This window comes from Cyprinodon tularosa, unplaced genomic scaffold, assembly GCF_016077235.1.
Source record: "Cyprinodon tularosa strain WSP-4 unplaced genomic scaffold, ASM1607723v1 ctg108, whole genome shotgun sequence".
Taxonomy (NCBI): domain Eukaryota; kingdom Metazoa; phylum Chordata; class Actinopteri; order Cyprinodontiformes; family Cyprinodontidae; genus Cyprinodon; species Cyprinodon tularosa.
In genome coordinates, this window is record NW_024037871.1 from 68,358 (window position 1) to 85,483 (window position 17,126).

General features: G+C 36.7%; 1 protein-coding gene across 1 annotated transcript; it reads left to right on the forward strand.

Moving 5' to 3' along the window:
- The first annotated feature begins 1,631 nt into the window (after window positions 1-1,631).
- Window positions 1,632-13,527, forward strand: stra6l (STRA6-like). Its single transcript, XM_038290711.1, has 18 exons — window positions 1,632-1,883; window positions 2,179-2,260; window positions 3,861-3,961; window positions 4,114-4,244; window positions 4,332-4,452; window positions 4,566-4,611; window positions 4,769-4,894; window positions 6,903-6,976; window positions 8,754-8,862; window positions 8,988-9,141; window positions 9,251-9,326; window positions 9,468-9,549; window positions 10,190-10,238; window positions 10,480-10,597; window positions 10,679-10,798; window positions 11,777-11,940; window positions 12,728-12,871; window positions 12,948-13,527. The coding sequence occupies exons 1-18, from the start codon at window positions 1,858-1,860 to the stop codon at window positions 13,172-13,174; spliced, it is 1,950 nt and encodes a 649-aa protein (XP_038146639.1). The 5' UTR covers window positions 1,632-1,857; the 3' UTR covers window positions 13,175-13,527.
- Window positions 13,528-17,126: the final 3,599 nt, after the last annotated feature.

Below are 17,126 nucleotides of genomic sequence, written 5' to 3' on the forward strand. Positions count from 1 at the left end.
GTGTTGAGAATGAAGAAAGTAATAATGTATGGGAGGTTAGGGGGAGGCTATACTAAGAGGAGCAGGTCAGCCAATGTGGTCAAATATGTTGAGTGAGGGTAGGCAGACCAAGGAGACCAGGAGGGATTGTTAGTGAGAAGAAGAGAGGAAGGAATGAGGTGATGGATGACTTTAAAAGAACAAAGCAAGACTTTGAATTCCAGTTGGCATCTGATTGGAAGCCATTGTTGAAGTAGGTCTGCAGGTATAATGTGCCTGTGGGTTGGTATTCATTAGGGGACAGCAGCGTTCTGGACCAGTTGGAGCCCAGGAATGCATTTATAGGTGATAACAAACAGGAGGGAGTTATAGTATTCAAGACGGGGTGTGGATAGACAACATGTGACAAATACTGTTTTATAAGCTAACAGGAAACAACAGCTGCTGTGTTCAAACCACCAGTTCAAAAGCCAAACCTAGATCACACACTGATTAAACGGAGTAGCAGAACACAAAGAGGGGTTATAAACAGTTAGGAATTCATAATAATATGATAATCATTGTAATAATTATTATTATGTCGATAATAATCATCCTAATAATAGTCCGGATGTGTTCATAACCATTGCCAACGCTTGTCTTTGTAAATATTCTAGCCTCCAGTGAAGGTCAGATGTCAGAAATGCACGTATTAGTTATCCTGTTTCCAGATATAGTTGCTCCTCTGGTTAGCACTGTCTTTGCTTTGACTGTCATTGTATGTAGATAACCACGCTTTGTTGTTTGTATTTGTCCCACAGTCTTTCCATTTTAGTACGTAGACTGAACAGTGGTCTCTGAGATATTCATAGCTTTGGATATAGCATGTTGTGGGGAGTGATTGTCTAGTGGTTAGAGCAGTTCGCTTGTGCTCTGAGAAGGTTGCAAGTACCAGGTTCGATCCCCCCAGCCTCCACTCTGGGTCCCTGAACAAAACCCTTAACCCCACACTGCTCCCCGGGCGCCACACAGCTCCCCACTTGGAATTTCTCCATTGTGGGACAATAAAGGGATTTACATTACATTTCAGTAGCCTAACGGTGCTTTAAACTTCTCCTAAATCTTAATCCATCTTATGTTCCTTAGTCTTTGTGTTCACTTGTGTTTTTGAACAAACCTCTAAGCTTTTCTGACCACTATTTTTAAACATTACTGGGGTGAATCTGAATTTTTATTGGATTTCATTTAAAGATAATAAAATTTATACGTGCAACATTTTTCAGGTTTTACTTGTAAGTAAATCGTGAATTTGCTTCCTTCCACTTAACAATACTGCTCTATGTCAGTCCATCACATAAAATACCAAATAAAGTAGTTTTATGTTTGTGGTTTTATTGGGACCAGTAAAAAAATATGTATGGCTAGCTTTAAAAGCCCCAGTATTAAGTAAAGTCTGGTTTGATAATTTAGCCTAAACATAAATTCATTCCATGAATTTATGACCCAAAACGCCTCTGTAATGAACATGTATTGGTCTTTGTAGAGAGAAAGCAGCTGGTGGATGATTTGCTGCTTATCTCAGTGGCTGAGCTCACTGTTTACATTCCTCATACTCAGTAACACCGCGGTCAATATCACTTGTGTGTTTGTCAGAGGAGAGAGATATGCGGCTAGAATGGGGAAGTGTGGGAAAGGCTTTGCAAACAGTTTGGCGAGTGGTACTGGACACAGGATATAGAACAAAAAGAAAATGGCTGAATCCGGGGGTCAAAGGTCAAATATGTCACATGGCGAGCACCAGGAAATTGAGATGTGCTTTCAATTCCCGGTCACTTCCCTTCTCTTTAGAGTTGAACAGAAACAAGGATTTCTTGACTTCATTGGGCAGCCTTATCAAGGATGATAAGAAACTCAGAGGAACATGTGTGAGTACAGACATCTACAAAGCATTTAATGAGGGTGTTTTTCCACCTTTCACACTCAGTTCTTTAAGTATGGTATTTATAAATCGCAAAAGTGGAGCCGTGTTTGTTGACAGGCTCATCGCTTTAAACAATGATAACGTGCATTATGTAAAAAAGTAATTGTGTTGTCTCCTCAACCTTTGATCTACCATGAACATTTCAATGCAGTAATCTCGTCACCTATTCTGTCCAATATGCTCATTTACTGCCAAACTTTATATTAGTCTTATGTTGCTTCATGTCCGTGTTCCTACAGACTCCCCAGTGTTTCTGCAATTGAAGAATGTAAAAATAAAATCTCAATGGACCTTTTCCTCCACCTTTCTATCATCCCAGCAGTAAGTTATCGGTTTCTGTCTGTTTACAGTAGATAGAATATACCCCATTCCCCCTTAAATTTAAGAAGATTGCATGATTTTCGATGGATTTGGGAAAAAAAGGTACTTTTTTTTCAATCTTTCAATCAAACACAACATGTCCAATATGTAAACATAATATATAAAAACAGCAAATCAAACAACAAACCTTAACATCCCAGCACAAGTTCATTAATAATATTTAATCTAATTTTATACAGCTGTTTTGTTTTTTCTTGGGGGGGAGGGTTATAACTGCTATGGTGCTCTGCCTATACAACTTGCGTTTGGTTATTCAAAACTTTACACTTTGATAATTTATTTATGTTTGCTGTATTTTTCGCTTTCTGTGAAACCTCATCACCAAAAGAAATTCCTTGTATGTATAAAATACTACTTGGAAATAAAAGGCATTTTCTGATTCTGATCTCAAAAATTTATATAATTTTTTTGAGTTAATGTTTTTTTATGATTAAAAACTGAAATTAAAATAAAATCTCCTGCATCTTTTTTTTTTCATTTAAGCAATATATCTGCTTTCATAATATACAGCAAATGAGACAAAACCAAAAAAATCTTTATTTTCAAATGGTTTCATGTTTACACCTTAATATGTTTTCTTTAATAAAACATAAACAGCTTTGATGAATATTCTTCATCAGTACAGTCAATGTTTTTTTTTTCTTTAAATAATTAGGACTAGATTTAGTTTAGGTATCATACAGTTTTTACTTAATTTTCTGTATCATACTGTTTTTACTTAATTCATATTGCATATATAACATGTGGGAGAAGCCTGCAGTGAAACATTACAGTAAATCATTTAACTGGTTCATCCTATCAAGTTAATGATTTCAATAAACAACCAACTTGAACATAAAAAAACTTGAATAGGTAGCCTCCTTGGCACATTTTCCTCTTTCATGAAATTACCTGTAGATCATTTTGATCATAACATTTCTTTGGGCTCTCTAACAGTCACATGGAGATGACACGTATAGTTGTGTGTTTGTTCATGGAAGCTTAGCTTCATCAGATCAATTTGCCTGTGCTACTTAGAAAATAATCATAAAAACCTAAAATCCACCCAGGCTGTAGCTTGCCTAAACTCAGAGGGAGTGTTCCAACCTCAGGGATTAGGATTGGATGTTAGTCAGGTGCTTCAATTCTGGTCATTAAAAAAATACTGGATTTATGTGTATTAGGAATATGTGCAATATATATGAGGTATGTTATTACCCGATAGCAGCTTCTTTATTTGTGCAGCTTGGAGTCCAAGACAGTTTTCCCAAGAGCGACAATAAAGTGCATCGTATCGTAACCCGATCTCACATTTTAGGCACATCCTCGCTTCCCCATCTGAAACAACTAAAAAGGATGTGTGGAGTGTATTCAAAAAGAAATACAGCAAGCACTACATATTTCTGAAACTGTTAGCAAGTCAAAGAAATGTCTAACTTGACAATATGTTAGCTAAATTCCATGATAACAGCATTTTTTTAATTATATTAATTTATTTCCATTAAGTAAGAATAATTTGTGAGGCTGGTTAAATGATAGGAGCTTTTATCTTGTCCACCAGGTCCTGATTACAGGGGTCCTGTCATTTCTTCAGAGACGAGCTAAGAGACTGGGCATTGACCACAGACTGCCTTTTCTAAATGGACGTTTTGGTATTGTAGTGTAAGTCAAAAACCTCTAACATTATTTAAGAAAAAAATCAGACTTTTGTAACTTGGTTTTATCTGTCATTTAGTTCTGTTTCTCTGTGACCCAAATTACTATTACATTCATTGTTATTTTGTATTAACATCTTTTTACCAACTTTCCTGCAGGCCTTTGGACACAATAGGCAGCCTTAGTAACCGCTGGTCCTATGGCTTTGCATTTGGTGCAGTGTCAAGCAGCGTTTTGCTGCTCTTCTCTGAGCGTTATGTACCCTTTACAGTCCCACCATGGGCCAGAGGTACTCTGTGTTTCTATTTTATGTCAGTATCCTATAAAAGATAAATGCACTTAAGTCTCTGACTCTTTGTTTTCTTCCTACCCTCAGCAATAGTGTACCTCATCGGAGCTTTAGAAGTGGGTCTGGTGTATTTCCCATTTTTTGCCTGTCTGTCCACACCATTCAGAATGGCCGGGGCGATCCTGGGAATACTCTACTCAGCAGCCTGGTATGCCTTCATGTATATGTTCTGTACCGTAGGATTTTTAGTACCTTGCTTAAAGAAATAGTGAAATACAAAAAATACAATTGTATATTTAGTATCCTTGTTGCTCTTTGTAGGATCTTGGTAACAGTTTGGGATACAGCTACATGTCCTGGTGGAGAGGTTGGTAGCTAAAAAAAAGGATTTCTGTCATACAGTTTCTAATAAAAATAAGTTTTCTACTAAATTTCATTTCAATTGTCTGCAAAACATGACATTTGTTTAAATTTATTTTACATTTCATGAGAAATTGTTTCATCAAATCTGTGTGATTTTGAAGGTTTTAGGTAAATACCAGAAGGTAATTTCACAGTGGCCCTGCATCCTCTCACTTCTCTTCCTCCTGGGACGATTTGTCTACATATTTGTCAAAGATGTCCGCATACGTCTTCAACTGGAAACAGAGGTTAGCAAAGGAGAATTAGTCCTTTAAACAGTGTTTGTTTGTTTATTTTAGAGTAAAGACAACCATATGAGATTCCACATCAGACGATATATGATAAGGTTACAGTGCATATTTATTTCTGCTCTTTGTTATTTCTTTATCAGGATAAATTGATACCTCCACTTGCCAATGCTTTTTACTAATATTGAACAATATGTGCATTCAATCGCCTATTCATAAGTGCATTTAGTAGCTATGTCTTGAGATCATGTAAGAAACATCAATTGCAGCTTTCTATCTGTTGCTTATACATAGCTCAAAAAAGGGAACGCATAAACAACAGGATATAACATCAATGAAATCACATTTCTGTGAAATCAAACTGTCCACTTAGGAAGCAACACTCATTGACACTCATTGTTGTGCAAATGGAATAGACAGGTGGAAACAAGTAGAAAATTTTTTGGCAATTAGCAAGACACACTGAAAAATTGAGTGGTTCTGCAGGTAAAGACAATAGACCACTTCTCAGTACCTATGCTTTCTGGCTGACGTTTTGGTCCCTTTTGAATGTTGGTGGTGCTTTCACACTTGTGGTAGCATGAGACTGATTCTACAACTCACACAAGTGGCTCAGATGGTGCAGCTCATCCAGGGTGGCACATCAATTCGAGCTGTGGAAAGAAAGGTTGCTGTGTCTGTCAGCATAGTGTCCAGAGGCTGGAGGTGCTACCAGTAGATAGGCCAGTAAACCAAGAGACATGCAGGAGCCTGTGGCAGGGCAACAACCCAGGAGCAGGACTGTTACCTCCGCTTTTGCCCAAGGAGTAACACTGCCAGAGCCCTGCAAAATGACCTCCAGCATCCCACAAACAGAAGCTGACTCCATGAGGATGGTATGAGGGTCTGACATCCATAGATGGGGGTTGTGCTCACAGCCCAAACAACGTAGAGGACGCTTGGCATTTGCCATATAACACCAGGATTGACAAATTCCCCACTGGCGTCCTGTGCTCTTCACCGATAAAAGTAGGTTCACACTGAGCACATGTGACAGACATGTCAGAGTCTGGAGACACCATGAAGGGCAATCTGCTGCCTGCAACATCTTTCAGCATGACTGGTTTGGAAGTGGGTCAGTAATAGTGTGGGCTGGCATTTCTTTGGATGGCCACACAGCCCTACATGTGCTCACCAGAGGTAGTATGACTGCCACTAGGTACTGAGATGAGATCCTCAGACCCCTTGTGAGACCATATGCGACGTTTTTTGTTGTGGGTTTATCCTCATGCAGGACAATGCTAAACCCCATGTGGCAGCAGTTCCTGCAATATGAAGACATTGAAGCTATGGACTGGCCCACCTGTTCCCAAGACCTGAATCCGACTGAGGACATCTGGGACATCATGTTTCCATCCAACCACCAACGTTACTTTGCACCACAGACTGTCAAGTAGTTGGCAGATGCTTTGGACAAGGTCTGAAAGGAGACCATCCGCCACCGCATCAGGGGTGTCCCCAGCTTTTGTATGGAGGTCACACAGGCATGTGGAGGCCACACACAATACTCAGGCCTGTTTTTAAGGATTTTGCATCAAAGTTGGATCAAGCTTTAGTGTGTTTTATCCACTTTTATTTAGTGTTTGACTCCAAATCCCTGTCTCCATCGGTTAATATACATTTAATTTCCATTGATAATTTTTGTGTGATTTTGTTGTCAGAACATTCAACTTTATACAGAACAAAGTATTCAATGAGAATATTTCCATTATTCAGATCCAGGATGTGCTATTTGAGTGATCCCTTTTTTAAACAGAGTATTTTATTTAATTTGTCCGTAAAGGTTTCCTTTTTTTAATAATTGAAACTTGCAAGGTATTTGTTATCATTATGTTATCTTTATCATGTTGAGGGAGGAAGAGAAATCAATATTATTGGCCCCAAAGGACATATTGAGGACAACTATAATATAACTATATATTGACCAGTTATCTAACAAGAAATTTTAACGTCCTGAATCTGTTGCCAGAATCTTGAGGAGCTGGTTGGTCTACACCAAGCGAAGCATGTTAAGCGGCTACTGAGTAGAACACCTGAACACAGGTAAATCCCACACGTCAATATTAACTTTGATTTTGGCATTCATCTACACACAATCCAAAAAAAAAAAAAAAAAAAAAAAACAGGAACATGTTAGAACTCGTTAGGACTTTTTACAAAGTCCATCTAATTTCTTCACATTTTGAGAAATTTAAACTGTGTTGTATACACTAACAATAAAAAAATTGTAATGCCAATGTGGTCCAAATCTGATGCAGCGCAAATAACGAGCTTCCAGCATTAAAACATGAGACTCTTTGTTCTCAGGGGGCATTAGCATCTCTGTTTAATGAATGTTGGTCCCAGATGACAAAAGGGAAAAAACTTTACTCCTCTGACCTCACATATTAAAATGATAACACAATGATATTGTATGGCTCCACAAAGAGCTTGTGATACATTTTGATCTCTGTTGCATTAAATCTGGGTTCAGTCAGGTAGAAGTATGTAACTCAAAAGTTGTAGGTGGACTTTGCTCAGATATTACGTTAAAGTAAAAAAAAAGCAAACTACAGGCTTTGATTCAAAATGTGTGCAAAAGTTTATAATTATCAGTCAACGCATGGTCTGAGGCTTATCTTTTGTTTTATGACAAATGAAAAATTCTGATACTTGGCCACGCCTACATGCTTTGATGTTGAAAAATTATTTTGATAACTCTTTATCCCAAATACCTAAGGTCATTAAAGAGTGAATTTGTTGTCTAAATTAAAAAGACTTGAGGAGGAGTTCGCTCAGATATGACATGATTAACTGAGTGAAAATGGCACCTTTGATCCAAAATGGCCACCTTCCAATAGGGTTTGGACTATGACGCTATGAGACTATTTTGTAGATCCTGAAGGTATACACATGTGTGTAAAGTTTTGTAATCCTCAGTATACGCATGGCTTGGAGCTGGATTTTTTAGTATTTCTAAGGGGCGCTGTAGAGATATTAAATTGGATTCCTGTGTGGGGTTGGAATAGGATCCATTATAATGATTTTGTTCCAGATTCAAAGCTCTATGTGCATTTGACAGCCAAAAGTATGGTCATGGTGATACTCCTAACTTCACCATACCACCATGGCAATGCTGTTGAAGATTCCTTCTGCCTTAAACAAAGTTACATCAACATATAATCTTTCTTCTGATCTGGTTTCAAGTTAATAGGGTTACAAATGACAGAAAGGGAACCCCTCAAATATAAAAAGTGACTTTCTTCTCTCAGGGGGATTCTTTTTGTAAAAGTTACTGCATTTCAAATTGCTTGAAAAGTAAAGCCACCCCCCATCAACATATTCAAAAACCCATGATCACTTTAAATCTCATATGCCTTATCTGACTGAGAACCTTCACCAGCTTATCTGCATACTGACCAAGTGGTGGCTTAAAATCCGTAGGAGGAGTTTGTAAAAGTTTGACATGAACAAAAACAAAAAATTGACATATGAAACAAAATGGCCATCTTCATCATCTTTAGGGAGATCAACCTATGTTCTATCAAAATATGTACATTTTATAAAGGGGAATTTTTCCTGTGAAGTTTAGTGAGCTGTAGAATATGTTAAAGCCGCCAAATAATTATTAATAGTTAATAATAATTTAATTCAGGAGAAAAATACTAAACATTCAAATTAAAATAGGGCTTTGCTTTTTTTTGCATGGGCCTGAAAATAGCGCAACAATATCTAAGAAACCAAATTAATCAGATTAAAAAAGCTGTCCATTTCTCACATAACATTTTAATGGAATAAACTTGCAGGTCATTTGCTAACTGACTCGCTCTTTATTTTTCAGTGAATCCCTCAACTGGTTGGAAAGACGAGTGTATGAGTGGGACCCTTACTTCAAGTTTCCAAACCGGATCATTGGCACCGCCATTATATCCCTTATAGGCCTATATACGGTGCAGAAAAATTACCAATAAAACTTATATAAACAATCTATAAACAATTTATTGAGTTGATCTTGTAATAATTTTCACCAACAAGTGAATTCCACTTTTTTGTGTCCTCTCTAATATTCTTCTAGATGACACTAGCAGACTATAGCCTCAGTGATGCTGCCTTTGACAGAATGGAAGACTGGAAGAACAATCTGAAAGAGGTCGTTACCTCTTGTAACCAAACACAAGCTTTGGGATACATGATACCGCAGCTTGAAGAGTTCATTGACGTGGCCAGGAGTGAGTTCCCCCATTATACCAAAAAAAAAAGCAAAAAAACTTTTGTGATTATTCTGATTTAACAATTCTTTACACTCTCTTAAGTGTTAATCATTTTGGTTTGCTTAAGAGTCTTGGCTTGCCACCACCATCTTTGCCAGTCTTAACTCTGTTGCATACACTTTCCATATCTTGGCCTGTTACAGGTAAGATAAGAAAATCTATGTAAGGACTCGTAGAATCTTAATATCTAGAATTTCTTTTTGGAGAAAAAAAGCAGTTTTAAAAATATTTGTAATGGGCGCATTTCAAAAGTCTGCGCTGATAATATTACCCTTCTACTTCAGGAAACACATAAAGAGACTGTGGAAGGGTCAGAAAGGGTTCCTTCCAGAGAGGTTCCATGATCCCAAGCCTGCTGTTAGTGTTGTGAGTAAAAGACACATTAACACAAGCATCAGATGTGGGTGCCATTGAGTTTGTTCCCGTTTATATGTTTTGTTAACATTAAAACTGCTTGAACTTTGAAGATATATGGATATATAGACATTTTGAAACTGAGCCCAACCAGATTTGAATAAACTGTACTAATAAAATTAGGAGTATGGCATTTTTGGTGTAATTTCAATTTAATTCAAAGGACAATGCATATTAACATCCCAGTACAACAGTACAATTGGCCAGAGTTACACAAAGCTAGTTTTCATCTATAGTCCTTTGTGAAAAATGCACACTGAAATGGTTTATAGCAAATTAATGCATTGCAAGAAAATTCAATGCATAGATTAACCAGTTTTTGCTGCAGAAACAGGAAGGCAATAATAAGAACAAACAAGAAATAAAAATTTAATGCAAAGTAGCAGATGTTGTAGAATACATTCAGGAGCAGGTAAGAGGTTAAAATTATTCTTTAAAAAACTCATTAAAACATCAGTTATCTTAATGAAGAGACTAAAATCATTAAAGCAGACTTATTGAAAAATTGGTATTATACGGTTGTAAATAAGCATTTAAATTCATAAGTTAAGAGAACGTACATTTATTACAATGCCAAACCTTAACTTCACAGGCTTCCATTGCAAGATACTCTGGATGGCAAATAGCTTTCACTTTATGGGGTAAGCCTTTTTAAATAAATGTATAAAAACAAACAACTGTTATTTCGATTTTAGAGTTCATGCAGGCAAAGCATTTTAACGTTTTTGATCAACATCAAATTTGTTTACTTGCTTTTATTCCTCAGGACCATTTGCTGTGTTGTATACTTACATTGGAGTCAATGATTAGAAAGAAAATAACTAGGTACATTACTTTCTGAAATCCTTTTTTTAAAGTGTATCTCTGTCATTTTTCCTTTAGGCTACCTGATTGTTCATTTTGTCCACTTCTTGTTTGTGCTGCTGTTTGTCTACTTGCTGGTTCTTCCCATACAGAATGGAAAAGTACTGGCCATGCTGTCAAACCTGGGACTCATTCTGTAAGACCACTTGATCTATGATTGCTCGTTTCTACTGATGGTCCCTGTCACTGAACTTGACCTTTCTGGTTTGTCTCTCAGTTTGACCATTGGAATAGTGGTCGCCTTGGTAATCCTCCAGGTAGTTCTGGTTCAAATCTTCTTTCTTCAAGACAAAATGTCCCCCACGGATAAGCAGAAACCTCTGGCTCTCAACAACAGGTTGGTATCTTTGAAATGTAAAGTTAACAGTTAAAACATAATACTTTATCCAAGTGTAGCTAATGACCCAGAGGACTGGGGGTGGGTATTGACAAAGGGTAAAACACTGATTAAATAAACACCTATGAGTCTAAAGCTATAAAGCACTTCCCCATTTTCATCCCCAGGTTTAGGTAAATACTTAACAGGCTCAATTACATTTGGAATTAAAATTAAATGGTCCAAAATGTATTATTCAGGATAACCAAGTTTGGAAAGAATTTCTCTTAATGGCCTTAGTGACAATTGGCAATCATTTACTATGGTAGTAATCTGCTAGCTGATCGGGTTTAAATTATACAATATTATTGGTTTGTGTCAATGATGATACTATTATGGACAAAATCCCAAATCCATTAAATTTATTTTACAAGTAGGTGACAGATATGATGCAGATGAAGATTCTCAGTCATCCAGTTCATAGTCATTCCGTAAAGGTTCAAAAAAATCCACTGGACTTGGTTTCCAAGATTTGAAGACGTTTCGCCACCCCTCCAGGAAGCTCTCTCAATTCAAATGTCTGGATCCACAGTGAGTTTGAGTCTTATATAGACAAGGCCTTTTATTGCTTGGAAACATGCAAATGGAAACCGATGAATGGGTCACTCAAGGTGGGACTGATATGATGCAGTATCCTTCACATATATACTACTGTTTTTTAAAACGATATCTCACAAAAAATATATTTCTTTAGGTCCCACAGATTAATAGATCACCTGTTCACTATAGTCCTGGCCTTTTGAATAAATAAAGGCGTAACTTAAAGATGATTATGTGGATCCATGTTTTAATTTTTCATCAATGTAATTGGATTGTGGGCCATTTAATCAACGTGGTTTAATGTTGTTTTAGTAGTATGCCCGAGAACAAAAAAACAAAAACAAAAACAAGGCTGTAATAGCTGTAAAACCTACACATTTGTGTGTTTGCATATTGCAGGAAAGCCTTCCACTGCTTCAACTACTTCTTTTTTTACTACAATGTGGTGATGGGGATCAGCACCTGCATAATACGCCTCCTGCTAAGCATGGTGGTTGGAACATGGCTGGTGTCCCGTATTGACCGAACAATAATGCAGAGGGGATATGAAAACCTAGACGCTGGTGAGATTAACTTAAACAACAACAAGGTTAAGGAAACATACAATAAAGCTTCAGGTTCACGTTTTCTTTTTTTAGTTTGGTTTATAGATTGTTTTGATACATTTAAAAAAGCAAATTTACTTTTTTTTTCCTAATTAAATCACTTGATTGCATTTAGTTTCTTACCCTATATATGATTTGTTGTTTTCTTAATAAATTGAGCATTCATATTAATGAGATTTATCAGTTTCATGTCTCATCTGCCTTTAAGTACAGAAAGTACTTAAAAGAGATTTTTATAAGCTAAAATTATTTTTGCTTACATTTTTATTGGCTGTAAAGAGGAGGGGAAGAGGATAACAAAGAAGACAAACAACTTTACCTGTTAGCATCTTGATCCTGCACAAGAGGGCAGTGTTTCAATATATGCCAACAAAGAAATGATGCTGATGTTTGGGTCAGCTTGGCTTGTTTGAAAGGGAAATGCTGTGACTCTTGCATTCATCTTTTTTTGTTTTATTTTTCCTTTTTAATCAATCAAAAAACAACAAGTTTGTCAAGCAAAAAAATAAATAAATAAATAAATCTGTTGGTAGCAAAAGATTGAATGATAAACCCCCCATTTATTTTTCTATTAAAGCAAATGAATCCAAAATAAAATGGGGATAGCAATATAGTTTAGAAACTTTATTTATTGAAATATGTATATATTTCTCTTTAGCCTAGAAAATATACACTGCTTCGCTATATAGTATAAATATTTAATCTTTAATTCATTTATTTGATGTGTATCTAACTTTTCTCCTAGGCTACAGCACATGGATAGGGATGATCTTTGCCGACCATTATCACAACAACCCAGTCATGGTGTGTTTCTGCCAGCTTCTGGTTTCAGGCACAATAGAAAAAAACATTCCAACTACATACTCCTCATTTGACAACACTCAACCAGGTTAGAAAAACATATTTAGGGATATTTATAATACTAGCATTTTGTATCTAAACTTTTTTGCATGTTTACATTTAAGCTTCTCCAGTCAACAGTCGAGCCAGAAGACGCTGGGCTTTGCTTTACACCTTGCTAAAGAACCCTCCTCTGATCCTGTGTAGAAAACACAATCTCTCCTCCATATCATCACCCACCTACACAGCCACAGAGGTTCGGGCTTGGGTCATGGCATCACAAACTCAGAACCAGCAAATGGCACCAAAAGCAATACCAGAAATCATAGTTACAGGAGAGGAAGACTGTTAAAAAAAAGAAAATAAAACAGTGGCTCAAAGGAAATATAAGCTGTTGAATAAGTTGAATTCTGTAACTTTCATTTGTGGAAAATTCACAGCTGTTTCCAGTCATTTTATTTCATTTGTTGTTGTTTTTTTTTCCCTTTTTTCATCTTCTATGGTGGCAGTAAAAACACAAACTAGTTCTAGTACAGAAGACGACTTGGTCGAGTCAGCCTACTAATTAGTTTTTTATCATTATTAACTTAGGAGATGCAGTCATATAGATTTTATGCATTTTGTTTTCTAGAATGTATATGTTTACATTCATGTTGTTAAAAATATGTCTCTGCATTGACATTGGACAATAAAGTGTTTGTGCAATAAGAGGTTGGGTTTTATGTACTGCTTCAGACTATCACTCTTGGTCCCTGAGCAAGACCCTTAACCCCACACTGCTCCCCGGGCTCCGAACAATGGCAGCCCACTGCTCCCCAAGGGGATGGGTTAAATGCATAGAGTCAATTTCATTGCTCTGTACCTGTGACATAGTAATGACAATAAAACAAACGCTGGAAAAAAATAGGTTTGCAAGATTAAAATCTTGCTAATTGAGTAGAAGGTTGATTAGTCAAATTCTATCAATGACATAGAGGCTGAGATGGTAAGTATTAGCATGAGAGAAGCTAGGCCAATCTTATGCTTAAGGTAAACCTGTTTTGAATAACTCAGGGCTGTCAACTCTCACCCACTGGGTGTGAGACTCATGCATCTCAGTGTCTTCACCCCAGACAACAACACCCCAGATCCTCAATTATCACACAAAAAAATGACGGACAATAAAACTCAACTCCATTCCACTTGTTTATATATAAAAATACAATGCTGAGAAAAATCCAGTCTGTGTTTACAACACAACCTTAGTGCTAACACACAAGGACATGTCAGGTTCATATCCAGTCTGCATTTTCGCACCAGCCCACCTATTCACCTCACCAGATATTGACAAATGACCAGGATTTCTGAGCAGTTATTATGAGGTTTGTCATTTTAATTTCTACCTTATCTTTATCTTATCTCTAACCTAATAAGATAATAAGGACAAAGATAATTCACTTTGTAAATTAAATATTTTAAGCAAACTAGCACTTGAGTAAATATGAATAAAGTATACAGCTGATAGCTTAAATTATCAATGTGGCGACTGAGTGGAGGATCACATCAAAATGACATCAAATGGTTTGTTTTCTCTATACCTAATGCTTATGTGCTTTTTTTTTTAGTGAGCTTTACTCCTTTTTTGCTCTAGTTTTTCCACCTAAATTAGTCCCTGTTTTAGTCCTTTTTTGGCTCACAGGTTAAATACTTATTGCTCAGTCTTGTTGAATAATGTCCCGTTGGAATTTAGGACTAATTAAATCAACACAACTATCAAAATTCTTGAAGCATTGAGGTTTGCCTCACAAACCCATAGGAGGTCCACAAAATAGAAAAAGCACCATTGCATTTTCTTTTTGAAAAGATCAGCCAACCAAGAAAAGACCAACCATATACAGAAGGAAGATATGCAGAACAACTAATTTATCCAGGATAGAGGCGAAACCACAAGCATGTTCTCAGTTTATTATTACTTATCTTATTCATTTATCCTTATTTTGGTCCATTGAATAGTTTCCATCATATTTACCAAAATGAAACATCCACAGAAGTGCTGTCTTGTGTCTTGCGTTTTTAGAGAATCTACAGTCTCCTAGAAAGTCTGAAGGGTTTAGCTGTTTTGTCAGTTGTATAAAAATTAATAACATAATGATTGAAGCTTTTTAATCCTTAGCTAAATACCAACTATTCATACACAGTGTCGTTTACACAGGGTTCAATTGAACTAGTTCCTGTATCAGAGTCAGTAATCCAGTGACAACTTATTAGTTAGCTAACTGCATAGAATAATTATTAAACACAGTTGTGAAATTCTTAGTTTACAGTTTATTTAAGATGTAAGTATTTTAGTGGGGCGCATTCTGCTTTTCTTCAATTTTCAAAAAATCACCAGAATATAGAACATAAAGTATATTGTGTGAAACATTTTCCACATAACTACATATAATTTACTGACACATTCAGTAACATTTGCTTTGCTACAAAAATTCCCCATGTTGCCACTTTGTTTCAGTTACATCCTCTGAAAACCTAAAACCTTTAGCTGCACCTATTTTCATAGCCTTTCAATCTTACCCTGACAAGGGTTGCCTGTCCAAACTCTTTCAAAGGGCAGATTAGACTTCTGCAACAGCACATATCAAATGTTGCTTGCGTCTGGTTGCCAACCAGTTTTGCTGGTGTGGTTCTGAACCTTCGGTCTGGAATTTCTAGGGACGCACAGCGGTTTCCCACCAAAGAGCGAGGGGGAGCCTATTCAAGAACTTGTGAGAATTTCGGTGGATGGTCACGAGAATTTTGGCGGCGCCAGCGGGAGTGTCTATCTTCCAAAACAATAATGGTGCATCTGCAAGATATCACGGTCACGGAGATGGACCGTGATTAACCGTGACAGATTAAACTTTCATTGTAGTTGTCGATTGTAGATGTTTCTCGGTTTTTAAAAATGGCTCGCCCGGGCACCGATTTGAGAAGGACGACCACGCAGACAGCCGGAAATGCATACAAAGGACCAATCACAGCTGCTTTCCTCCCAGGGTGGCTTGAGGACAAAGCAACTGTCTCAGGCCTATCTCTTCCTTTCTGTCTATGAAACTTGCAGGTTCACATCGGAGACACCCCTATGGCCCACACTGGAAAAACGATCTAGAAATAAGTAGAATTTTCTTAGAGTAAGTTTATTTACCCTTAATTTGAGTAAGTAAATGAGGTAGTTTGCCAATGGAATCAGTATTTTTACTCTTAAAATAAGATAATTAGATCAAATGCACTTGAAATAAGACAATGTAGTTGTGTGTTCCTATTTTATGGGTAAATTGTCTTGTTCCAATGGCAAAATGTCACTTTTAACTCCTCAATCCAAGAACAAATGCATTTATTTCAAGAAAAAATGACTTATCTAGATCTGGATTTTTTCCAGTGCATGCCCAGGGTCCAGATCTCAAGACTAACCAAGGCTAAATGAACGAAATTGCTGTAAATTTCAGGGAAGTTTATAGCTAAATAATTTGTTTCTTTGATGATTTTGGATAATTTCATGTGTTTACCATTGAGTAAAAGCGACAAGGTGGACCAAATGGTACTCTATGCTAACATGTCTGAGCTGTTGTTTGAAGCTAAAACAAGCTTTATTACGCTAAGGTTTTAAACACTTATATAATGTTGACGCTTATGTGTATGCTCATAATATTTCAATTACAAAATCATGACCAAAAGTGATTTTAATGGGAATCCTTTTGTCTGCTAGCTAACTCCAAGAAGATAGAGAATCAATTAACTAAACATTGGTGGTTACTGATTAAGCAAATCTTTTGATAAAACATTATTTGCCCAAATAATATTTTATTCACTGCTTGGATTTGCATTGTGAATTGTTTAGAAAATATTCCAGTTGCTTCATATTAAAAGCTAATTTGATCACATCTCAAATTCCTCAAGATAGACTTTGGTTCTCAAACATAAAATTCATGCTGAACAGTGATATTGCAGCATCATCTCTTTGATTATGGTTTTCGACCATGTTTTCTTTCTTTGTACATAGTAGCTTAGTTTAGTTTACCCAGTTTAATACATAGCCATTAGGACATGGTTCACAAACAATATATAACAGTCTGAATAATATCTGATTGAATAATATATTTACCACCCCTACTGGGTTGGGCAATAAATATATTACAGTTGAACAACAGGGCTTACCCATGGTGGGCCTGGCTTTCTGTATATAGACTGCTGGATACAGGTATCAATGCCCCCATGACCTTTAGGGATAAGGGTTAATTACAGACACAATCAGGAAGCCAATGATAAGGTTGGTGGAGCTGCAGAGA